The 26,122-nt window shown below is 37.9% G+C and overlaps 3 protein-coding genes across 8 annotated transcripts in view; 2 read left to right on the top strand and 1 right to left on the bottom strand.

Annotated features, from left to right (window-relative positions):
* LOC127638624 (BTB/POZ domain-containing protein 10-like) overlaps positions 1-1,708 on the top strand; it is a 30,031-nt gene extending 28,323 nt beyond the window's left edge. The window contains exon 8 of one of the 3 annotated variants that reach the window (XM_052120228.1): positions 231-1,708. In XM_052120228.1, coding sequence (XP_051976188.1) covers positions 231-547 — 317 coding nt within the window. In that variant the 3' untranslated portion in view covers positions 548-1,708. The remainder of the gene's footprint in view (positions 1-230) is intronic. The other 2 variants (XM_052120230.1, XM_052120229.1) reach the window with 2 other exon arrangements.
* A 2,658-nt stretch (positions 1,709-4,366) lies between these two features.
* LOC127638399 (aryl hydrocarbon receptor nuclear translocator-like protein 1) lies at positions 4,367-25,801 on the bottom strand. 4 transcript variants are annotated; one of them, XM_052119906.1, is made up of 19 exons: positions 25,685-25,801; positions 22,207-22,263; positions 20,296-20,471; positions 18,477-18,497; positions 18,305-18,343; positions 18,164-18,196; positions 17,887-18,044; positions 17,529-17,608; positions 17,355-17,447; positions 17,166-17,283; positions 16,694-16,843; positions 15,037-15,283; positions 14,727-14,833; positions 14,427-14,577; positions 10,176-10,258; positions 8,948-9,056; positions 8,764-8,857; positions 5,081-5,174; positions 4,367-4,990 (listed from the first exon to the last, which is right to left on the bottom strand). In XM_052119906.1, exons 3-19 carry the CDS (start codon positions 20,433-20,435, stop codon positions 4,833-4,835), a joined length of 1,875 nt encoding a protein of 624 aa, XP_051975866.1. In that variant the 5' UTR covers positions 20,436-20,471; positions 22,207-22,263; positions 25,685-25,801; the 3' UTR covers positions 4,367-4,832. The 4 variants fall into 4 exon arrangements, with proteins under 4 accessions (XP_051975866.1, XP_051975865.1, XP_051975867.1 ...); XM_052119905.1 differs by having other exon boundaries at positions 20,296-20,443; XM_052119907.1 differs by having other exon boundaries at positions 20,296-20,443; positions 25,681-25,764.
* On the top strand, positions 10,886-11,835 carry LOC127638400 (E3 SUMO-protein ligase ZBED1-like). The gene is made up of 2 exons (XM_052119909.1): positions 10,886-11,354; positions 11,666-11,835. The coding sequence occupies exons 1-2, from the start codon at positions 10,886-10,888 to the stop codon at positions 11,833-11,835; spliced, it is 639 nt and encodes a 212-aa protein (XP_051975869.1).
* Positions 25,802-26,122: the final 321 nt, after the last annotated feature.

Here is a 26,122-nt window from a genome sequence, read left to right as displayed (position 1 = left end):
AAGGCACTTAACTCCAGGTTGTTCCGGGGGGATTGTCCCTGTAATAATTGCACTGTAAGTCGCTTTGGATAAAAGCGTCTGCCAAATTCATAAATGTAAAATGTAAATGTAAATCACAGGAGGGTATGATAATATTACAATTATGTATTACAATTTTCTATATCACTATATGCACAATTAATTACTTGTGCAGACATTACTTTTAATACTGTGCTCATATTTGCACTTAGGATACCCCACTTATAAAGAAAAGGTAAAGAAGCGACCTGGTGGGCGTCCTGAAGTAATTTATAACTATGTCCAGAGACCCTTCATTCGAATGTCCTGGGAGAAAGAGGAAGGTAAAAGCCGACATGTGGACTTCCAGTGTGTGAAAAGCAAGTCCATCACCAACCTCGCCGCAGCCGCTGCAGACATTCCTCAGGACCAGCTCGTGGTCATGCACCCTGGGCCTCAGGTGGATGAATTGGACATACTCCCTAACCACCACCCCCAACCCAGCCATCATTACGACCCTGATCCTGATGCCCCGTCCCCGGTCATCTGACCCACACACATCCCCTTACCACCACCTCAGTCAAATAACTGCCACTGATCACTGCAGAGAGAGGCGAAGTCCTGCTGCCAAGACTGCATTGCCTTTCTTCAAGTCCTCTCCCGCCTTACAAGTCATGAAGACCTGATTGCTGCGGCAGTAGAAATGTGAAATGCCCTTTGTACACTATGCCTTTCTTTCTCCCTATAGACTTTAATTAAAGGAGATTTTTATTTTATTTATTTAGGCACACCTTTGGTTAGTATTTGAAGTGTTTGATTGTACTATGTGGTGCTGTCTGACTAAGCAATAAAAGGGAGCACAACCCACTCTAAACCTCTAATCATGTTTATACTGTAAGCACGTAGGGCTTGGCGATATATTGAGTATATGGAATTTAAAATTTAGCAAAATGTATGAATATTGTGATTATTTTATCGTGCTCTTTATTTGGTCCTTTCGTTTTCCAAACACCTCATCATTAGGCTAGTTTTGCAATTATGTCTCATCTTGCACCACGCAAATATTAGAGAATTAAGACGAAGATGTTGTAATCCCATCTAAAATTAAGCAAACTCAAGAAGCAAACATGACAATGTAGTTTGTATGTTTGATAAAAAAATTGAATCAGTCCAAATCGTCCATTTAACAGAACTGATTAAAAACTCGGATTTAACGATTTGTAAGAGTGAATCAGTTTAAACCATCTATTTTAAAGAACTGATTCAAAACTTGGAAGCGTAGCGGTAGTTCTGCCAGGAAGGCTCATAGTAGCATACACAATTCATTAAATCAGGCGTCTCGTCCAATCATAATCCAGCTTCTTACAATATGCATTGTTTTCACCCCCATCCACCTCACCTCCAGTTTTGGTCCCGTCCTGTTGAAGGGTAAGTCCCTCTCCCCTGCCGTTCATCTTCCATCAGGATCTGGTAGAACTGATTCAAAACTCAGATTTAATTATATGTTTGTGAGAATCAATTTAAACCGTCTAGTTCAAAGAACTGTTTCAAAACTCAGATTCATGACATTTGTTGCAGGGCTCAATGTTCTCCATTCTGATCTTTTCTATTTGCAAAAGTAATGTTTGGGAGTCTAACATTTATATTTATTTTTGACACACTAAAGCTGAAGATATAAATAACCATAAGATAATTGCTTTTGCACAGTAATGTGTATATATATATATATGTACAGTGGGTAAGGAAAGTATTCAGACCCCCTTAAATTTTTCACTCTTTGTTATATTGCAGCCATTTGCTAAAATCATTTAAGTTCAATTTTTTCCTCATTGTACACACAGCACCCCATATTGACAGAAAAACACAGAATTGTTGACATTTTTGCACATTTATTAAAAAAGAAAAACTGAAAGAAAACATGGTCCTAAGAATTCAGACCCTTTGTTCAGTATTTAGTAGAAGCACCCTTTTGATCTAATACAGCCATGAGTCTTTTTGGGACAGATGCAACAAGTTTTTCACATCTGGATTTGGGTATCCTCTGCCACTCCTCCTTGCAGATCCTCTCCAGTTCTGTCAGGTTAGATGGTAAACGTTGGTGGACAGCCATTTTCAGGTCTCTCCAGAGATGCTCAATTGGGCTTAAGTCAGGGCTCTGAACAGTCACGGAGTTGTTGTGAAGCCACTCCTTCGTTATTTTAGCGGTGCGCTTAGGGTCATTGTCTTGTTGGAAGGTGAACCTTCGGCCCAGTCTGAGGTCCAGAGCACTCTGGAGAAGGTTTTCGTCCAGGATATCCCTGTACTTGGCCGCATTCATCTTTCCCTCGATTGCAACCAGTCGTCCTGTCCCTGCAGCTGAAAAACACCCCCACAGCATGATGCTGCCACCACCATGCTTCACTGTTGAGACTGTATTGGACAGGTGATGAGCAGTGCCTGGTTTTCTCCACACATACCGCTTAGAATGCCAAAAAGTTCTATCTTGGTCTCATCAGACCAGAGAATCTTATTTATCACCATCTTGGAGTCCTCCATGCAGGCTTTCATGTGTCTTGCACTGAGGAGAGGCTTCCGTTGGGCCACTCTGCCATAAAGCCCCGACTGGTGGATGGCTGCATTGATGGTTGACTTACTACAACTTTCTCCCATCTCCCGACTGCATCTCTGGAGCTCAGCCACAGTGATCTTTGGGTTCTTCTTTACCTCTCTCACCAAGGCTCTTCTCCCCCGATAGCTCAGTTTGGCCGGACGGCCAGCTCTAGGAAGGGTTCTGGTCGTCCAAAACGTCTTCCATTTAAGGATTATGGAGGCCACTGTGCTCTTATGAACCTTAATGGCAGCAGACATATTTTTGTAACCTTGGCCAGATCTGTGCCTTGCCACAATTTTGTCTCTGAGCTGTTCAGGCAGTTCCTTTGACCTCATGATTCTCATTTGCTCTGACATGCACTGTGAGCTGTAAGGTCTTATATAGACAGGTGTGTGGCTTTCCTAATCAAGTCCAATCAGTATAATCAAACACAGCTGGACTCAATTGAAGGTGTAGAACCATCTCAAGGATGATCAGAAGAAATGGACAGCACCTGAGTTAAATATATGAGTGTCACAGCAAAGGGTCTGAATACTTAGGACCACGTGATATTTCAGTTTTTCTTTTTTAATAAATGTGCAAAAATGTCAACAATTCTGTGTTTTTCTGTCAATATGGGGTGCTGTGTGTACAATAATGAGGAAAAAAATGAACTTAAATGATTTTAGCAAATGGCTGCAATATAACAAAGAGTGAAAAATTTAAGGGGGTCTGAATACTTTCCGTACCCACTGTGTATATATATATATATATATATATATATATATACATACACACACACACACAGACATATTCATGCGTACAGAATAGGTAAGGAATAATTAACGATGGGCCGTTGAATTGTTTAAAAATAATGCAACACACCCATGGTATAAATATATATATTGCCCAGCCCTACAAGCAGGCAAGTGAAGCAACTTGACAAAGCTAGAATGGCCGTTATAGTCAATCAAGCTGTCTACATTGCAGGTGCGCAGTCACACTTCCATTATTATCAACAAATCTGTCAACACTGCAAGAGCACAAAGTCCTTTTTATAATGCGAATGTTCAAGTTGTCACATTCTACACTGTAGAGTGGGTTTAATGGAGCACCCATGGAGGCTCACTGTGATGCATGGCCTCTGAATAAGTTGTACAGAAGTGATGTCACATTATATATTATTTTTCATTTTATGCAAGAGACACTATTGAGAAGTACTTTTTGTGTACCACTTGAGAAATGTTATTTTAATAAACATGATTAAATAAGTTTGGTTCATTAATTAGATGTGGTGTTTGACTTAAGTAATTTGTTTTTTTCGCCTGCAATTTAATTAAAACTTTTTTAATATGTTAAAATAGATAAATTGGAATGCTCTTTTGTGAACATTCCATGCATGTGACATTTTAAATGTCCGCAAGAGTTCTATTTAAGCTTATGACACAGAACTTGATAATTGCAGCATTTACAAAGCAATTCTCTCCTTTCCCCTGCCAACGCATTTCAATTCCTCAAAGATTTTGCCACTGGATGGCAACATAGAACAAAAATATCACTGCCATGGACCAATCATAAGCCAGACTAAGACACATCAGCTGAAAAAGACATGAGAAAACATGATTACATCACACTATGAATAATAAAAACCAAGGAAAAATCTATTCTATAAAAATCTGACAGCCAGTATGTTGATTCAACAATATCAAACTATATTATACTATATTAATGATAAGTTGTTACAATTCAGAAGTATAATAGTGTTAGAATCTGTAAAAAAATAAATAATGAAGACACATTTCTTTATTTTATTACGTTGCACTTTTACCATATATATTTTGCATAAAGAATTCTTACATAATAGAATTACAACATTAGTTACAATCTGCATATATAATATTTAACATTAAAACAACTTCTGTAGTGTAAAAACATTAAAACAAACAAAAATGTATATATTTATATATGTATAAAGATAATGTTTGTTGATGGGTACCATAGGGATAATACAGGCCGATATCTACAGAGAAATAGGCAGGTCAGGACATCGTGAGAAGAGAAATGCAATATCTCCATTCAGAGGGGGTGGTGGAAGTATGGAGCTGAACCATTTTATGTGTGCTTTGAGAAGGAGGTCCTATATCCAACAACAGCAGTCTTGTTAGTCCTCCACAAACCACCAGACATGAGCTGTGGTATAGTTCCTGCAGTTAGACCTGATTACCCTTGGACCCAATACATATCCTTGTGGCACACCGCTGTGGTTTCACAAAGGCCAGGGTAGGTCGCTGAAATCTACAGGTCCGCCCAGACCAGCATCAGCTTCAAGGAGGCTCATGATAACGGCCATGGCTGCCTCGTCATTGCTGGGGCTGCTGGATCCGGGTTCTTCCATGATGTCAATACCAAGATGGGAGTTATCACCTGCAGTGGAAGATTTGCATACTTAGGCTACATATATGAGAATATTACATGTACAATCTTGAGTTATATATCTATACACAGTGTACTCACTCATTATTGAATTATTTGAATATGGGTATCCTATTGAGTCAGGCCCAGGCACAATTCCCGCTGAAGGCAGATCTGGAGTCCCACCATTCTGAATCTATGTAAAAGAAAGCAGCAATTTTTATTTACAAACTTTTAAGCAAATTCATCAGGTGCTTTCCTTCCACTTGAAGACATTCGAATTCTCTAAAAAGTTGTGCCCTTTTTGCATGCTGCATTTCAGTGCAAAACCCAATTTCTAGTCTTTTTTACGAACCACCTGCAATCCAGTTTAACTGCTCCTTGAGTATTTAAATAATGGTTAAATAATGCCTACTAAGCTAAGAATGTGTGTGGTCATGTAAACACATTCAACAGCTTTCCTTTATCAGGGTAAGGTCATAAACTGAGCAAACCAATCGGCATACTGCGATTTCTTGTTGCTGGTAAAGACATTTACCAGCTTATCCAATGAGCGCATGCCCGTTTACGTTTTATGTCAAAAGCAGAGAATCAAATCTCACGTAAATGCGTTTTTCGAATAAGTGAATTTTTGGTAGTCAATTGGTGTGCATGTAAATGGGGCTGGGTATTATTACAGACTTTTTGATTAAATTCTGATTCACAAGCTCTCAATTCGATTTGATATAGAATAGATTAATATGGGTATATTTCAGGTTCAGAAATTCTCACCCAGCTAATGCTGTTAATTATACAGGAGGCCATCTGACTAGGTGCAATATTAAAATATTAATTTTACTAATTATATTTTATTAGTTTATTAGCATTTTGGTCAAATTTTGGCTTTTTTAAAATTTGCGAATAACATGTAATCAATCAATAAATAAGATATTATATTTGATATATTACTATTTGTTAAATGTTTATTGTTTCATTGCATAATTTATACTATTTACAAGTATTTTCATTGATTTGTTGAACATGTGCTAAAAACCGGTATTCCTATAAAGAGCATCTTTAAATTAGCGAATGTTAACGACTCGAGTGGCTTTACCTCATCCATGCTATGTGTGATTGGAATAAAATGTTTCTTTTATGTTTAACAGAACAGGTATTAAAAGAGACATTATTCAATGAAAAATGGGTCACGTGGATCTCGTCTATGTGTACATTACAAGGAACAACTTAACACACAGTGAAAGGATCACACTGCTGAACACTTCACGACTAAATGATACAATTACCGATGAATGAAATGTAAACATTTACCAGCTAGTTGCCAAATATATAGAGTATCTCACAAACGTGAATACACCACTCACATTTTTGTAAATATTTGATTATATCTTTTCATGTGACAACACTGAAGAAATTACACTTTGCTACAATGTAAAGTAGTGAGTGTACAGCTTGTATAACAGTGTCAATTTGCTGTCCCCTCAAAATAACTCAACACACAGCCATTAATGTCTAAACCGCTGGCAACAAAAGTGAGTACACCCTCCTAAGTGAAAATATCGAAATTGGGCCCAATTAGCCATTTTCCCTCCCCGGTGTCATGTGACTCGTTAGTGTTACAAGGTCTCAGGTGTGAATGGGGAGCAGGTGTGTTAAATTTGGTGTCATCACTCTCACACTCCCTCATACTGGTCACTGGAAGTTCAACATGGCACCTCATGGAAAAGAACTCTGAGGATCTGAAAAAATTATTGTTGCTCTACATAAAGATGGCCTAGGCTATAAGAAGATTGCCAGGACCCTGACACTGAGCTGCAGCACGGTGGCCAAAACCATACAGCGGTTTAACAGGACAGGTTCCAATCAGAACAGGCCTCGCCATGGTCAACCAAAGAAGTTGAGTGCACGTGCTCAGCATCATATCCAGAGGTTGTCTTTGGGAAATAGACGCATGAGAGCTGCCAGCATTGCTGCAGAGGCTGAATGGGTGGGGGGTCAGCCTGTCAGTGCTCAGAGCATACGCCGCACACTGCAGACCAATTTGATGCATCGCTGTCGTCCCAGAAGGAAGCCTCTTCTAAAGATGATGCACAAGAAAGCCCGCAAACAGTTTGCTGGAGACAAGCAGACTAAGGACATGGATTACTGGAACCATGTCCTGTGGTCTGATGAGACCAAGATAAACTTATTTGGTTCAGATGGTGTCAAGTGTGTGTGTGGCGGCAACCAAGTGAGGAGTACAGTCAAGCATAGTGGTGGGAGTGTCATGGTCTGGGGCTGCATGAGTGCTGCTGGCACTGGGGAACTACAGTTCATTGAGAGAACCATGAATGCCAACATGTACTGTGACATACTGAAGCAGAGCATGATCCCCTCCCTTCGGAGACTGGGCCGCAGGGCAGTATTCCAGCATGATGATGATAACCCCAAACACACCTCCAAGACACTACTTTACCACTGCCTTGCTAAAGAAGCTGAAGGTGAATGTGATGGACTGGCCAAGCATGTCTCCAGACCTAATCCCTATTGAGCATCTGTGGGGCATCCTCAAATGGAAGGTGGTGGAGCACAAGGTCTCTTACATCCACCAGCTCCGTGATGTCGTCATGGAGGAGTGGAAGAGGACTCCAGTGACAACCTGTGAAGCTCTGGTGAACTCCATGCTCAAGAGGGTTAAAGCAGTGCTGGAAAATAATGGTGGCCACACAAAATATTGACACTTTGGGCCCAATTTGGACATTTTCACTTAGGAGGGTGTACTCAGTTTTGTTGCCAGCGGTTTAGACATTAATGGCTGTGTGTTGCGTTATTTTGAGGGGACAGCTAATTGACACTGTTATACAAGCTGTACACTCACTACTTTACATTGTAGCAAAGTTTAATTTCTTCAGTGTTGTCACATGAAAAGATATAATCAAATATTTACAAAAATGTGAGGGGTGTACTCACTTTTGTGAGATACTGTACATTTTATACACATAGCGCAAAATCTGGTTGCAAATGCAGTGATTTCCTCTCATTGCAGTAGAGGTTTGTGCATGGAGTAAAAGATTGATCTTGGGATTTAAGAAATGATATCAAGATTGTTCAAATAAAGATCGTGATGCATCAGAAAATCTATAATTTTGAACCACTTCTACATGTAAATGCATCATTGTTGTTCTTTTTACTGCAAACATGCCTCCTTTTAGCGTAAATCAGACTCATTGTAAATTGTGGCTGCAAGTTTGGAAATTGCGTTCAGAACAGATCTGAAGGGCCTGTTGCATTACATTAGTGAATTGGGTGCTAAAGCAACGTGTTTTGCATCATAGCTGTTATTATCCCTTATTTTAGCACAGCTGGAACACTGTACTGACCAGTCAGCATACAAAACTGGAGCTATCTATTTTATATTGTGTATTATGTAACAGAGAATTACGACTCTAAATTGTGATTGGATAAGCAGAGTTCTATGCCGTCATTGTTTATTAATTAAAATTATTAATTAACATTTTTAATGCCTTGTTGTTATGCTGCTTGGCAAACATAAACACCATACAGTTAGGCTTATAAACTCTAATACTTAGAGGAAGAAGTCTTTATTATTTGACATTTTAAATATTATTCAATGAAACATTTTATTGAAAATGGTCTTTTATCACATTGTTGTTGGTGAAGTTTTATAAAAACATTGAGTCACTCGAGGCTGTGTGTTAAAATTATTTTATCATGGTGCTTCCACGATGGTAAAATCACTACAACGCATGTGTGACTTACTCATTGAGTGGTTTATGTGGATGTCTCACCTTCTTGCCCCCTGGAGAGCAGGTGTCAGGTGGAGGAGTGGCAGTGATATTCAAAGGACTGGAGCCACAGCTGGAGGGGGAGGAGCCTCGAATCCTGAGGAGTGAGATCATTGATTAAAGATTTAAAAACACTTTTCTAAGATATATTTCAGCACAACCTAAATGTGCTGTCTGCTTCTTGTACCTCTGAATCTCCATGACTTCCTCTGCGATCATGCGTCCAATCTTTCCAGCTCCCGCTCTAGTGCCTCCTGGCAGACCAGGAACAGTCTGAAAAGCACGCTTCCCTATACCTGTTAAAAACACATACACAAATGATTATTGTGATTAAGAATGTTTAAGAATCAGGGAGTAAAAATGGTTCAAGGAATGAAAATGAAGCTATTTTTAGCAGAAAGTAACCCGAAAACCAGAATTAAGTTATTTTCAAATGTGTGGAGTGAAGTGAAAAAATGCTGGAAACCGGTTATAACTGGTTAATTATGTTCTGATCATTTTTTAATGTAACTAAAGGCCAAAGGGTTTATCACAATATATTTTTGGAACTACACCACTTCGTGTTGCCTGAAAAAATGAAACGTGCTTTGAACCTGAAGGAAACATTTCTTTGCCTAATTGTCCGTTGTGTATGTCATATTCTATGAATGAAGACCTTTTTAACAACTATGTATAATTACTACATATACATGCATGGCTAATTCAGATACAAGCAAAACATTATTAGAAGTAAGAAGTACATGTCTCTTTTCCAAGTCTTTACTGAATTATTGTTAGATATGATGCATTAATACAGATGCTGCCGGGTTTTGACTCAAAAGCAGATTTTTAATTAACATTTTACTGTTAAATAACTGTATGCTTGTTATGATTTTTACTGTGATAAATCGCTAATATTTTGTTTATTTTGGGACAAGTGGCTTATTTTGAGCTTGTTTTTCCAGAAAAGATTGCTTTCTTCTCTAGTGAGACCTGGCAATGCTGCAATTGGTATTTCACCCACCCCTTAGCACTGAGTACTGTCATTTAAAAAGTATGTTATTAACCTTTCTTTTATATTGTTCTAACCAGTAACCATTTGGAAAGGAGGCTGCAGAACTTCTGAACTGCTGTTTTTGCTCAGAACATACAGAAATTAAAAAACATTTAGTTTTTAGTCCCTGTTAAGTATTGTATTGCTTAACAGATTTCTGCAAAATTGTCTAAATATTAAGAAAAAATATAAAAAAGTCAAGAGTACAGAATTCACAATGAACGTGAAATCATAAAAAACACCCGCCCATATAAATGACTCTTGGATAGGCCAACAGTACAGTACTATAGTACTACATTACAGCCAAGAATTACAGCTCTCTGTCTAGAAGATCTAAACGTACAAGGGAAAGTACTGTTAAATGGCTGGAATGTGATCTCACCGTCTCCTGATGTTAGAACACTGTCCATGCTCTGGGGGGAGGAGGCTGATTGTGAATAATCTGCTCCTTCAAGCATACTGCCCCTAAAACAACACACAGTGCCTTTCATTAATCTTTAGCAACAGAAAACTAAAAGTTAAAAGCATATTTCAGAATAGGAAGATGTTGTAGTATAACAAGGTCATAATATATTTCGCTAGGGCTGGGCGATAAATCGATTTTATCGATTAACTCGAATTTGACGTTTAAAGAAAATCGGTTTTCTCTTTAACTTCCACCACCGACGCTCCCCTTACGCTTCCGTAGTTCAGAATGGGCTCGCTCAGCGCGCCCCCCGCTCTCGTTACAGCCCACACAGACAACATGGCAGTTAACAAGGATGAGCTCGTTCCAAAGAAAGGCTCGGTTTCATCGGTTGTTTGGAATTGGTTCGCTTTTTTGGTGTCAGACGCACAACAAATAACGCCACATTGCAAAGTGTGTTTAGCAGCACAACAAATTTATTCCAGCATCTTAAACAGAGGCATGCAGCCGAGTGGGAGGTGTGTGCTTCTCAACGAAACGAACAAGACCGCAGTTCAAACACAGACACACCCGCAAAAAAACAAACTACGGTCTTAGAAAGATTTTCGAACTGTATCCCCTATGACAAGAAAGGGCCCCGGTGGAAAACAATCACGGATTCAGTGGCGAAATATATAGCAAGAGATATGGTGCCCATATACACTGTGGAAAAGCCGGGGTTTATTAACATGCTTAAAGTTGTCGACCCCAGGTATGTGCTACCAAGCCGCAAATATTTTGCCGAAGTTGCCTTGCCTCGCCTGTACAACAGTACTCGTGATAAGATCGCTAGAGAGCTGGAGGGTGTGTCGTTTTACTCTGCCACAACGGACCTGTGGTCCAGTCGAACGATGCAGCCCTATATGAGTTTGACTGTGCATTATATTGACGACTGGACTCTGCGAAGCGTCTGCCTTCAAACAGCGTACTTTCCCGATGACCATACAGGTGAAATAATTGCGCAGGGGCTAAAAGATGCTTTGACTTCATGGAACCTTGATGAAGAACGACTCATCTGTATGACAACAGACAGCGGCACCAACATATTAAAAGCTCTGAGAGACAATGAGTGGCCCAACCTCCAGTGCTTTGGACATAAACTGCACAACGCTATAGGTAAGAGTCTAATGACTATGCATTCAAGTGATGTTGATTTTGTTTTACACATGAACAGGCCAGCCCAATTATTACATGTTGTAATTAATGCAATTTAATGAAATCAAAACATATTGCACAAAATGAACATGCATGATTAATCATAATTGTGTGTGTATTATTGTGTGTGTGTGTGTGTGTGTATTGTGCGTGTGTGCCCTTAGTGTGCATTAATAACATGTGGAAATGTGAAAAAGACTTGTTTTGACACTGACCAATAGTGACACTAAAAATAGTTTTCTTTGTTTTTTCTTTATTTATTTATTGTAAAGAGAATGGTGTGAAAGACCCACGAATCGATCGTGCCATTGGGGTTTGTAAAAAGGCGGTTGCTGCCTTTTCCTATAGTTGGAAAAAAAGAAGAGAGATGGGTGAAGTACAGGCTGAGCTTGGTCTACCCAGTTATCAGCTGGTAACGGAGTCCCAAACCAGATGGGGTTGAACAGGAGAAGGCCATAGTCCGTGTCCTGGGGTCCGACAAGAAATGCCGTCATCTTGTCCCCACTTGGCAAGATATTGAAATTTTAGAGTCCGTAAATAAAGCTATCAAGCCACTCCAAGAATTTACAGACGCCCTGTCTGGGGAGGCTTATGTCAGTGTCTCCTACATTAAACCGGTACTGCATTTGTTCAAAACCAATCTCCTACAGCCAGAGGAGGAAGACACCGAACTCACTAAAACAATAAAAAGAAACATAATGCAGTATCTTGATGACAAATACAGCGATCCTGTGAAGAATGAACTCTTGGACATGTCCTCACTGATGGACCCCAGGTTCCGTAGAACCTACATTGACCCCGACAAGGTGGAACAAATCAAAAAAAGAGCTGTCACTGAGCTGATGTCTCTGCCTGCTGAAAAAAGTACGCCTCAGCAGCCTGGTCCAGCTGTGCAGGTGTGCCAAGGAGAAGCACATCCTCCGCCCAATAAGAAAATGACTTTAGCTGCTTTCTTCAAGAAGAATGTACCAGAGCCATCTTCTCACCAACCAGAGGAAGTGAAAGTAGAGACAGAGCTGGCAACCTACCTACTGACCCCTGAGGTTGACCCAGACACTGATCCACTTCAGTGGTGGAAACGTCACGAACCAAACTTCCCAAGGCTCAGTAATCTGGCCAAAAAATACTTGTCTGTCCCTGCTACAAGTGCCCCATCAGAGAGGCTTTTCAGTGTGGGAGGGGGAATTGTTACATGTAACCGGGCATGCCTCAAGCCAGAGGTAGTAGACAGGCTTGTCTTCCTGTCTAAAAATGCATAAAAGAAGAATGTTGAAACTAAAGTAATGGATGCAGTGTTTCATTTTGTTTACAATTTCAGGGATTCAGAACAACTGTTGAAAGTTGTGTTTGCACTTTATGAATACCACTGTTAAAAAGTATGTATTTTTGTAATACATCTAATTTTGTCATTTTTGTTACATTTATTTGACCAAAAGTGTTTTATCAAAGAGGGACACACAAATTTTATTTTTTATTTATATTTTAAGTTATTTTGAAGGTGCATTGTGTCACTGTAAGTTTGAAGTTATTAGAAAACTGATAAGCTAGCTACATTTTCACTGTTTACAATGGCAGGGCCTGCCATCTCGTTTACAAGCATGTTTTGAGGCTTGATTCCTGTTACACTTATGCCCCAAGGGGACATTAAGATTAAACTGCATAAGGGAAAATCAGAACAAAATAAAGAGTATATTTGTTTTGAGCAATTTCTTTGTCGATTGTAGTTTGTTTTTAAATAGAAATAAAAAAAATCGATTAAAATCGAAAATCGTGTTTGGTGTGAAAAAAATCGGAGATTTTTTTTTTAAGCCATATCGCCCAGCCCTATATTTCGCTGAACATTTTATTTATTATCCGCACCATTAAAGTAATTGTAATGCATTTCAAGAGATAGAATTTGTATTTTTGGGTGAACTATCACCATTTACTTACTTTAATGACATCCCAGATGTGTGACTTACTTTCTTCCGCTGAACACAAATTAAGATTTTTAGAAGAATATTTCAGCTCTGTTGGTCCAAACAATGCAAGTGAATGGTGACAAGACATTTCAAGCTCCAAAAATCACAAAGGCAGCACAAAAGTAATCCATTAAACTCCAGTGGCTCAATCTATGTCTTCTGAAGTGATGCAATAACTTTGAGTGAGAAACAGATCAATATTTAAGTCCTTTTTACCTATAAATCTCCACTTTCACATTCAAAGTGAAAGTGGAGATTTATAGGTAAAAAGAACTTAAATATTGATCTGTTTCTCACCCAAACCTATCATATTGCTTATGAAGATATGTATTTAGCCACTGGAGTCGAATGGATTACTTTTATGCTGCCTTTATGTGATTTTTGGAGCTTGATAGGTCTGGTCACCATTCACTTGCTTTGTAGGGACCAACAGAGCTGAAATATTCTTCTAAAAATCTGTGATGGCATGAGGGTGAATAAATGTTGACAGAATTAAAATGTTTGGATGAACAAGCTTTAACATTTGTAGTGTAGTGATGTATTTCCAAGTGAAACTGAATATATTTAACAAGAATTAACATAGAACATGACCTTGATTGTTTCCACTTGGATTTTATTGGATTGTGGTTGTTAGGCTATAGTATTATTGGTTATTAATGATTATTTGTCCCTGCCCAAATACTGGTTCCTACGGAATGACATGCACTGATAAATTGTGCATAATATATACAAGGACATTAATTGAGAAATTAAATGGAGTAACTTTTCATTATTATGTACATTTTTCCACTTATAAATGTCAGTAATGTTGTCATTAAGCTTCTAAGACCATTTCCACTCTCTTTCTGACTCATAGAATTAAATGGGACATCATGTGGGCGATAATGTTTTCAAAGTTTAAAATTATTTGTCTGTCTAATAGGGAATAAACTTTTTTAGCAGCTCAGTTTCAATAAATTGTCTTTTTTCATTAGTGAGGAAGTTTCTTCTCAAAAGATATGATACTTTTAAAGTTCCAAGTTAAACAAACATTTCCAACAGCAAAATACAAAAGTTGTGAAGTGACACTTACGAAACCACAGTGTTTGTAGAGACTATATATTCCACCTCTTTGGTCCAGGGATTCATGAAGCTGAACCAGCGGCTTCTCAGAGTAATGAAAGAGCCGTCCTTTATCTTGAACTTGTAACAGTTTGTGTTGATCTTTTCTCTCATTTGTAGCACTAAGAGACAAAAAAAATACAAATAAAAAATTAAGAGAGAATTTATTACAAATCTATTATATACTGGATTTATTATGGTAATGGTGACATCAGTGCAGAATATATTTCAGAAGAAACAACTTTTTTCTTTTACTTAAAAATACAGAAACCTTGTCTGTGGCACTCAGCGAGGTGTCCAATGTCATCCTGATGAAAATACTCATAAAACGACGTTCCTAGAAGCTCCTGGGGCAAGTACGCCAGGATGGCTGTCGCCCTAAATGGAAAAACTTTATTGTGGTGATGAACCGGTGCATTAGATCAGACATTAATTCACTGATGTAACCTAAAATCAATACTTCTAAAACCCTTGAGCTTTCTATGATCATTAAAATCACATTTTTGTGAGAATCTAAAGTTTTTAGAAATACATTAGGCATCCATTAAATTCTTGTATAAACGTTGAACAGATCTACTGACCTCTGATCCACGAAAACAAACTTGCCGTCAATGGTGTGGCGTGACACGTATTCTGTGGGTTTAACGCGGATGTCGCCGTTCATGGGCTGGTGGACGATATGTGGATGCAGACGGCCGATAGCCACCAGACAACTGAGGTTGCAGCCCTCGTTATCGGGTTCGTTATCCTCATCCAAACCCATCTTGGTGGGTGGCCAGCTTTTCAGGTAGCCAGTGCTATGGATAGTGCAGAAACTCTTGCGGTCAGCTGCAGAGAGAGAGAGAGAGAGAGAGAGAGAGAAAACATTTGATTAGCCTCATCTCAGAGATGGAAATAAAACATAAAACTATTTATTCAAGTACAATCTCAATTCTACTCATGAGTCAAAAAATTACCCAGATATATATAAAAAAAAGACAAAACAATTACCAATTAGTAACTATTGAAATATTTTGCCATTTATATCCATACAGTTATACAATAAATTTTTCTTGTTTTAAGGATTTTCAGATATCTTTACAGGAAAACATTAATTAAATTCTCATTAGGAATAACATTTATGTAGTTGCCCTTATATCAAAGGTCTTACTAGAGAAAAAAGTTATGCTATAAAGTGAATTTAGCGCTTGTAACAGACACATGTAAAAGCAGGAAATAGCATTTTAGCTTAGCATAAAGCTAAATGTTCACATGACAATTTACACAAGGTAAATTATTTTTGCTGCCCCAAACTTAAAAAGCCCACTGAGTGTACACAATAACATCCCTTTCAGAACATATGTGGATTCAGTTCATAGAATCAGGCAAAAAAGATATTATTTGTAGCTTTCTATACTATGTTAAAGGATACATTGGTTAGCATTTCTTGAAAAAAAAATACCCTAACCACATGAGAGGTTTGACAAGGCATGTAATTGTGTATTTAGGATTTGTGTTTCATCTGTCAAAGCGTTTCTAACTGTTTTTGTTAAGCTGTAGCAACTCAATGTAGCTTCTCTATTAAGTTCCCATGGGAAAGTTCCTCAATGACATCATATCCACCTGTTCACTCACAACAGTGTGAAAGAGCTCGCATGAATGAAACAAATCAGAAGGAAATGTTTCACCGCTGTTCAAAAGCTCCTCGGATCTCATCATTTATATGGATTCATGTTTTCCAACTGACTAAATATTAAATTAAACATATTACAATAAAAGGCAAAGTAATCTCTTTAGTAATCCAAATACTTTTGAATGTAACTGTATTCTGATTATTAATAATATAAATTGTAACTGTAGTGGAATACAGTTAATCATATTTAAGCATTTCAAATAAGTAATCTCATTACATGTATTCCGTTACTCCCCTACACTGCATTTCTGCATGTATTATTATTAAATAAGTTAAAGTACTGGACATAAATGGACAGAACAATGTGATTTTATATAGCTAGAAAAAATATCCCCTCAAAAAAGTAAAAATGCCCATGAAAATAAATACTAGGACCTACAACTGTCCCTTAATAAAGAAGTTAATTTCTGACAGTGCTGCACTAAACCCTGGTTAAGTCTATATGGCACATCATTTATTTGAATAAGGAAATAATGGCTTACAGTCAGACCATTGCTGAAAGCTAAAGTTCCATTTACCTCATGCAAACGTTCAGCTCAGCTTCACTATGCATCAAAAGAAGATACCTTTCTTTTTAGAACAAGTTGAGGGGAAGTCCTTGTCCTCCATTTTGACAGAGGGCCGGTTACATTTCATTCTGCAGAAAAAGGACCGACGGGCCCCTGAACAAAGCCTCGAGGGCCCTGGAGTGATGTCAGTCTTCACTGGTAGACCAGCTTAAGAGAAAACAAACATCAGTCAATGAGTTTTTCAAAAGATTATGCTGAAACGTATAAAATAACTGTTAATTTTAATTTGAGTGGCAACAACTAATTTATAATATCCATAAAAACTGATAATGAAAGTAGTTGACAATGACTGTCACTTTAGTTACGTGAAAACCTATTTCTTTGACAAAAAAAAAGTCTTTTAAACAAAATGTAGAAAAGTTGGCTTTTATTATCCTATTTACAGAAGAAATAACTGACATATTAACAGATTATCAATAGTTGTTAGTTGTACCCAGGCTACTTAATTTTTAAATGATATTTTTTTTACTTTTGGCATCAATGAGTCGTTCCCGTGGTGCTGTATCCGATGATGACAGCTGCTCTTTCACTTTGGCAATGTCTTTCGGATGCAGATAGTCGAACAAACTCTGGCCAATCAGATCATTCTGAAAAACATTTTGGCATTAACTCCATAAACTTCACTGTTACATTAAGAGATAAACTGAAGAAAACATACCTGAGTGTAATTGAGAATTTTGTAAACAGACTCTGAGACAAAAAGTATCTTTCCACGATCACAACCAACTACAAAGAGAAAGCCATCGGCAGCCTGCGGACAGAGAAGAAAAAAGGTTGAGTTTTAAATCATCAACGCTGACCTAAAGCCTTGGAGTGGATAATTTAAACACACCCTCAATATCAAATGCTTTAATTCATCATCAGACAAGAATGCTGGTTTATAGTTTGCTTCTGTGTATGGGTTAGTGGCTCCTACAAGAAAAAGAGAAAGGTCAATTACAAAACTCATATGGACATTGAATTAAAGGGATAGTTCACCCCCAAAATCTTTCACTCACACTTGTGTTGCTGCAAACCCAAATGAATGAAAGTGAATGGTGACTGAGACTACCAATACCTCTAACAGTAATTTCCTTTTGTGTTCCACAGATGAAAGCAAGTCATATTGGTTTGGAACAAGGTGAAGGGGAGTACATTATGACACAATGTTCATTTTTAAAATGTGTTATGGCTTTTGACTGTGCTCTCACCTCTTAACGTTTTCATGTGTTGGACAGCCATGCGCAGTACAGTGAGTTTGTCCAGCTTTCGAGACATGGCATTGCAAGTAGGGACTAATGATGCTAACTCATCTATAAAACTGTTCATCTTATCTCTGCGTCTCTTCTCTATCTGACTGTGAGCCTCCCTAAAAACAAAATGGTTAGCAATTTAGCTAACAGCTAAACAACAAATTCAATCATTTACAGATGGCATGTAAGGAGGAAAAAAAAGACAGCATTCACTTGGTGGTCATCGATACTCTACCTGGCATTTTTTATCCGGCCCGGATGGTCATCCCTGGATTCAGGAGAAAAGATTGACATAGTATTTACCAATTAACCAACATTTCTTCAGACCTATAAACTGTATGTTACATATAATAGCATATAATCCATATTAATTTACCTTGCGAGTGTCTTATCTTTGTCAATGTCCATGCTATCGCTGTAAAATGGAAAAGAGCAAAATTGTGACAAAAATGAACACAATGTGATAAATGTAAATTAGGGTTATTTTTAAAATCTCATCAGTAGGGAAATTATTACATGATGACATTAAGAAATCAAAATGTACTCACTCAAATGAAAAACCATCAATTCTGTAAAATAAGAAACAATGTTCACCTTACTAAAACACCATGTAAAATAAACACTTATGATAGTAAATATTATTATTTTCCTTAAGACAAATTAAAGGTGTTTTAAGCAATTTTTTATGGAATGTTTTGCAGAAAATGTTCCTTCTCCCTGGAAGATAACACTGAAATAAGTATCCTGTGATATCTCATATCTCATTCTGTACATTCTGTAATCAGCCAATCAGACTTTGATGTGCTTTTTGCCTGAAAAACATTTCACACATTCTCATATATGTAGTAATTGAAGTAGAACATTCAGGTGTATTGTCATATTCTGATTACTAACAGCTGACGGCTGAGGGCGATACTTTGCTACTTTGGTGTTTGACAACTGTGAGAAGATGCACTTGGTCTCCACTGTATCTTTAAAGGGTGGAGTTTTGCAAAGAGGAGGCATGACTAATTCAATGGCTGAGTCTCGTGGAAGTTCCAGAATGGCTAAAACGCTTACAGCACCTTTAATATCAGGGTGATTTCATGCTAACTTAGAAAACATCTAAAAAAAAACTTTGAGATTCTAATTTAAATAGTACTACATTTGTCAGCATTATTTTTCACTAATTGCTTTCAAATTTCCTGACAATTTGTATGAAATCTTCAAACTGAAAATAGTGCAAAAACTATTTTCCATACTATAGTTTTGAAATGGAAAAGTACAAAATAGCTCAAAAGTTCATTTGTCCAAAAAACAATAACAAACCAACAGACATGGAAACGTCTGACAAAACTTAAAATTACTTGTATCAGAAAATGTATTAATAATCAAGATAACAGGGGGTCTGGGTAGCTCGGCGAGTAAAGACGCTGACTACCACCCCTGGAGCCGCAAGTTTGAATCCAGGGCGTGCTGGGTGACTCCGAAGCAACCAAGTTGCTAGGTTGGGTAAAGTCACATGGGGTAAACTCCTCATGGTCGCTATAATGTGGCTCGTTCTCGGTGGGCCGTGTGGTCAGTTGTGCGTGGATTCCATGGAGAATTTATAACAAAAATAATAATAATCAATATAACAAGTCTAAAATATTTTTTGTGTGTTATTTAAAACACAAGTCCAGTAAAATTGACAAACTACTGTATGGCTGTTGACAGTTACGTTATCTGTCGATATTAAAAGCCTTATATTACAATCTTTTAATTATATTTGCATATTTTATTTAATATTTTGTAATTATCAAATAATTTGTATTAATATTTCGTTATCAAAATAATATTATCATTTGATAATACCTTTATATTTTTATTTTATTTATGAAATGTGGCATTGCTCAGACATTGACTGTGGTTGAAATAGCATACTACCATACTATTACTATTTTGTCTTCAAAAAATGGCTAAAGACAACAAAAAATCTTGTTCCACTCTTATTTATGTCTTGGATTGTATTTTTCTGATGCAATTAAAACTTTGTAATCCAACACTTTTCATGCTACTGTCTCCTTAAGATTAATTGCTTATGTTGTTTCCTTCCTCATTTTGTAAGTCGCTTTGTATAAAAGCGACTGGATAGTATGGCATTCTAAACTCGCCCACATTTTGCAACACTTATTGTTTGTGTCCACTGGTGCGTGGTGAGCAACGCGAAGAGGGCGTTTTCGATTCATTCCAATGAGAGCCGAGTGCCAAGCTTGCGAGGTGGATTCTCTTTGGAATTAATAAAAAATGCCCACTTCGCTTCGCTCACTACGCACCAGTGGACACATCCATTTATGATAGGATGACCGTAAATGCTACAATATTACGTGTTAGCAAACATTAACTCACTGGTATTCAGTGGTGCTGCCCTTCCTCTTGCGGGTGTAGTCCATGCCCGTGGTGCCAATAGAACTGCTGATGAGGTCCGCAGAGCTCTGGGACATGAACTCATTCATTGTGGAGGAAATGTCCATTCTTTGGTCTGCCATTAGATCATCTTTAGACCAACAGAAGAAGAAAAAAACCTATTCATTCAAAAAACATTAGTCACTAACTACAAATCCTCAAAAGCTAGAAAAAAAAGCTAAATGCATTATATGTGTGTGTGTATATACAGTGAGGAAAATAAGTATTTGAACACCCTGCTATTTTGCAAGTTCTCCCACTTGGAAATCATGGAGGAGTCTGAAATTGTCATCGTAGGTGCATGTCCACTGTGAGAGACATAATCTAAAAAAAAAAATCCAGAAATCACAATGTATGATTTTTTAACTATTTATTTGTATGATACAGCTGCAAATAAGTATTTGAACACCTGTCTATCAGCTAGAATTCTGACCCTCAAAGACCTGTTAGTCTGCCTTTAAAATGTCCACCTCCACTCCATTTATTATCCTAAATTAGATACACCTGTTTGAGGTCGTTAGCTGCATAAAGACACCGGTCCACCCCATACAATCAGTAAGAATCCAACTACTAACATGGCCAAGACCAAAGAGCTGTCCAAAGACACTAGAGACAAAATTGTACACCTCCACAAGGCTGGAAAGGGCTACGGGAAATTGCCAAGCAGCTTGGTGAAAAAAGGTCCACTGTTGGAGCAATCATTAGAAAATGGAAGAAGCTAAACATGACTGTCAATCTCCCTTGGACTGGGGCTCCATGCAAGATCTCACCTCGTGGGGTCTCAATGATCCTAAGAAAGGTGAGAAATCAGCCCAGAACTACACGGGAGGAGCTGGTCAATGACCTGAAAAGAGCTGGGACCACCGTTTCCAAGGTTACTGTTGGTAATACACTAAGACGTCATGGTTTGAAATCATGCATGGCACGGAAGGTTCCCCTGCTTAAACCAGCACATGTCAAGGCCCGTCTTAAGTTTGCCAATGACCATTTGGATGATCCAGAGGAGTCATGGGAGAAAGTCATGTGGTCAGATGAGACCAAAATAGAACTTTTTGGTCATAATTCCACTAACTGTGTTTGGAGGAAGAAGAATGATGAGTACCATCCCAAGAACACCATCCCTACTGTGAAGCATGGGGGTGGCAGCATCATGCTTTGGGGGTGTTTTTCTGCACATGGGACAGATCGACTGCACTGTATTAAGGAGAGGATGACCGGGGCCATGTATTGCGAGATTTTGGGGAACAACCTCCTTCCCTCAGTTAGAGCATTGAAGATGGGTCGAGGCTGGGTCTTCCAACATGACAATGACCCGAAGCACACAGCCAGGATAACCAAGGAGTGGCTCTGTAAGAATCATTTCAAGGTTCTGGCGTGGCCTAGCCAGTCTCCAGACCTAAACCCAATAGAGAATCTTTGGAGGGAGCTCAAACTCCGTGTTTCTCAGCGACAGCCCAGAAACCTGACTGATCTAGAGAAGATCTGTGTGGAGGAGTGGGCCAAAATCCCTCCTGCAGTGTGTGCAAACCTGGTGAAAAACTACAGGAAACGTTTGACCTCTGTAATTGCAAACAAAGGCTACTGTACCAAATATTAACATTGATTTTCTCAGGTGTTCAAATACTTATTTGCAGCTGTATCATACAAATAAATAGTTAAAAAATCATACATTGTGATTTCTGGATTTTTTTTTTTAGATTATGTGTATCACAGTGGACATGCACCTACGATGACAATTTCAGACCCCTCCATGATTTCCAAGTGGGAGAACTTGCAAAATAGCAGGGTGTTCAAATACTTATTTTCCTCACTGTATATATGTGTGTGTGTGTGTAGAGGACACAAGACACTCACTGCACAAATTCAATCAAGCAGCTGTTCAAAACATGTCCCTCCCCCTGCAGCAGGATCCTGTCACCAGAGAGAAGAAATCAAAATTCAGATGTGTTTACAATAATCAAATGAGTTTCCAGAGAGAACAAACCCTTCATTTCACTGAAAATTGACTTATATTCGGGGTTATTTCTCAGCAATACCTTCTTATGTCTTATGATGACTTGGAATATGGTGCACAAGACTTTGACAATACTTTTTGGTCCTTTTTTTTTTGTAACCAGATCCACTGCCATGGACAGAGAAAATCATAAAAACAACCTTTTATGTTCCACATATGGAAAAAGTAATATGGGTTTTGAACAAAATAAGGGGTGAGTAAATTAAACCAATTTTATTTTTGGGTGATATGTGTTGACAATGACAACTCTACTTCATTTTCACAATTCTCTCTCAAACCCACTCACATACACAACTAGGTTCAATGGGCGATTTTCATCAATTACCTTTACTGGTTGCCAGGGAACCTTTGGAAAGCATGCAATCTAGGCCACATTTAGATTAGAGAAACGCAACTGGCAGAAAAAGCTATTTTCTCTATGCGTAAATGAAACCAGAGTCCCTGCTATTCAAGTGTTATTTTCTGCTGAACTGAACAAAGTGCTCGCAGACCTTCCAGTCAGGTGTGTTTAAAAGCCCACGCTGGATGACGGTGATGATGATGCACCATCCATTTTGAAAGTGTATCTCAAGCTAAACTTTACCCAGTCTAAACATAGGTGTTAAAACAATCTGTGTTTTTATTCCGTATTTAGGTCAAGCATACTGATGCAGAGTCGATGCACCACAATCACTTCACCAGTCTCTAAATAATCTATTCTTGAATGCGTGGGCTTGCATTCATAGCTTCAACTGCCAAAAATTTAAAAATAAATAAATAAACAGGAAGAAAGCTTCAAGAAAAAAGGACATTAGCATAAAGGACATTAGTATAGGTCAGTTTATTCCATTAAAGTAAAAAAGGACATTAAAGAAATGTTCCAAGTTCAATCCAAGTACTCAATTAATTTCGACTTGTCTCTTCTTTTCTTTAAAAAATTTAAATAAAATCTGCAATACATTATACTATATAGCCACAAGACAAGATCAGTCCACAGCATTTGTGGTATAATGTTGATTACCACAATAACAAAAGTGCTCACAGAACTGCGACTTATAGGTTAACATGATTTTAGTGTGATTACCAGCATTACAGTGTTTTACCAGGTTAAGGTGTTTATCAGTGTTATGTTGACATGACAACAAAGTTGTAATATTCAATATAACTTTACACATATAAGGTTTGTAAGCGTTTGTATAACATTCAAATCACGTTAATGTTTATGATGTTTACGTCTTGTGGCTATACTTTTGAAACAGTGTGCATTTTAATGTTTATGAACGGACCCCATTCAATTCCATTATAAGTGCTTGACTGTTACCATGTTTTTTACTTTTTTTTTACTAAATGAGGGGTGAGTCAAAATGATTTACTATGGTAATCAACATTATGTCACAAATTCTGTCGATTGCGCTTAACTTTTATTGAACCCGAAACATTCCTGTAAACCTAATTTGTATGGCTGATGTTTCAGCTGATTATAGAAAGATTACTTTATATACTTTATAAATAATACACCTTGTATAAATTAGGCTACACCTGAAATTACTCTTGAAACCGAAAGCCAGACAACACCACTTCGAGTTTTTGTACAGAAACACAAACAATGCACTATATAGTTTAGGTAATTGTATGTGTGGATGAATGAAATGATGTCCTTAAGTTATAAAAGGGAATAAATAGTGAAACCATCATTTTGAAGTGTGTTACACCTTAATGATGAGTGACTGATGTGATGCAGCACTTTACTTAAGGAATGCAGTTACTTCAACTACCTATACTGTGACTACACACCTGTCTTAGAATATGGAAGCACCATTGAACAGAACTAGTTGGACTTGTCATGAATGAAAAAGCAAACTGTCTCCTGAGGTATTATGAATAGAAAAATATATAATTGTGGAGTGTGCATTAATATACACTCACTGAGCACTTTCTTAGGAACACTATGGTCCTCAATGTGGTCATCTGCTATTGTAGCCCATTCGCCTCAAGGTTTGACGTATTGTGCATTCTGAGATGCTATTCTGCTCACTACATTTGCACAGAGCACTTATCTGAGAAACAATCATGCCATGGTCCAAATCATTGAGATTATTTTTTTTCCCCCATTCTGTTAGTTGATGTGAACATTAACTGAAGCTCCTGACCTGTATCTGCATAATTTTTTGCATTAAATTGCTGCCACACGATTAGCTGATTAGATAATTGCATGAATACGTAGGTGTACAGGTGTTCCTAATAAAGAGCTCAGTGAGTGTAGGTTATACAGTAGGGTTCAAATGTCGGTACACTTTACAATAAAGTTCCATTTCTTAACATTAGTTAACAACATCAGTTACCATTAACTAACAATGAACAATACTTAATAAGCATCTATTAATCTTAATTACTTTTAATGTCAACAAAAGTCATTTTTAAATCAAAAGCTGTATATGTAAACATTAGTTAATGCACTATGAACTAACAATGAACAAATATTATTTTTATTAACAGCTCCAGTGCATGCTGTCAATAAAGGAAAAGGGGGACATACCAAATATTAAGAATTTCGTTAATTTTTTTCCACCAATCGTTATAATATAATTTGTAATATAAATGTGTATGTGTGTTTTTAGCTATTTCACTAGTAGTCTATCTTTGGCAAGTAGTCAGTACAAAGACAAAAGGAAGGCACATTTGAATGGTGACCAGTCTCACACCCAGCCTCTTGGCTCTCCATATGGGAACAAATTGGACATGCATCAACAGCAATGGAAAGCATGCCGATTCCATTGATTAACATATAATAGACGGTCGATAACAGCCCTGTCTCAAAACCTTATTAGCTTAATTCCTAGACAGTATTGTTAGGCATCGAAGTGCCTATGATGCCCAAAAAGGGTTTCTAGGTAGGCAGCTCACTAGGTTTTGAGACACATCCACAATGCAGAAGGCAAACAACATAATCCGTATGTCTGAAACATGAAAGCCACCACCTTTCAAAGTGACCAACCCAAACAAGAGGATAAATCACACTTACAAATCATTCGCTCGTTTCATCCATCTTAAAGGGAACGCAACACATTAACCTCAGATCGACGATGGGTGTTGTTTTGTGGCTAGTCAAACCAAAACGCATATTATGCTATGATTTGTTACTTTCTTTTTTTAATCAGCCAGAACACGATTGTTTAGGTTGTGGTGGCAGCTAGATCTGCTGTAAGGTATTCAACCTGAGAAATGTCACTGATGCCCCTCCTACTGATATCAATATGCGAGCAGAAAAAAAAACTGCACATAATTCATCGATAAGCGATAGTTAGAAACAACATTAAAATGTTAGGTCGTCATACCTACCGGAGGAATAGCTCAACATCACAGTTTATTTCGGTTATTTGACGGCCGGTCCGTGAGGAACTGTGACATAAACGGAATCAGTCTCTGACCTACTTTTCTTCCTTTCGTGACACTGTCGAACCACTAACCTATATTTTTCAGCCAATGAGCACTTTGGATAAATATTTGCTCTTGTTGCGGCCAATCAGAGTGACGGTTAAAGATGACGACGGAATGATTGACACACACAGTAGCCAATCAAACCAATCAATCTCACGCTTCACCGACATGGCCGATGATCCCACTAAGGAGTGGTTCTCAATGCCACCAGTTGTTGCATGTTGCTGCATTGTTTTGCATTGAGTTGTTCATTAGAGAAATGTATATGATTGGGAATCTAGGGCTTATATTATTTGCGCGGAATGATGATGATGGAGGGAGTGTTAAAGGAATTATGCT

The sequence above is a fragment of the Xyrauchen texanus genome, chromosome 46, assembly GCF_025860055.1.
Source record: "Xyrauchen texanus isolate HMW12.3.18 chromosome 46, RBS_HiC_50CHRs, whole genome shotgun sequence".
In the NCBI taxonomy this organism is placed as follows: domain Eukaryota; kingdom Metazoa; phylum Chordata; class Actinopteri; order Cypriniformes; family Catostomidae; genus Xyrauchen; species Xyrauchen texanus.
Note: the sequence above shows the minus strand (reverse complement) of the source record. Positions and strands in the feature narration are given on the sequence as shown.

Excerpts from the sequence above, each read along its gene's own strand:
- LOC127638399 (XM_052119906.1), bottom strand. The coding sequence starts at position 20,435 with ATGGCAGACCAAAGAATGGACATTTCCTCCACAATGAATGAGTTCATG. Across the intron at positions 17,609-17,886 it reads ACACATGAAAACGTTAAGAG|GAGCCACTAACCCATACACA; the intron begins GTGAGAGCACAG and ends TTTTTCTTGTAG. Across the intron at positions 14,834-15,036 it reads TTTGTTTTCGTGGATCAGAG|GGCGACAGCCATCCTGGCGT; the intron begins GTCAGTAGATCT and ends TTTTCCATTTAG.
- LOC127638400 (XM_052119909.1), top strand. The coding sequence starts at position 10,886 with ATGGTGCCCATATACACTGTGGAAAAGCCGGGGTTTATTAACATGCTT. Across the intron at positions 11,355-11,665 it reads TAAACTGCACAACGCTATAG|AGAATGGTGTGAAAGACCCA; the intron begins GTAAGAGTCTAA and ends TTTATTGTAAAG.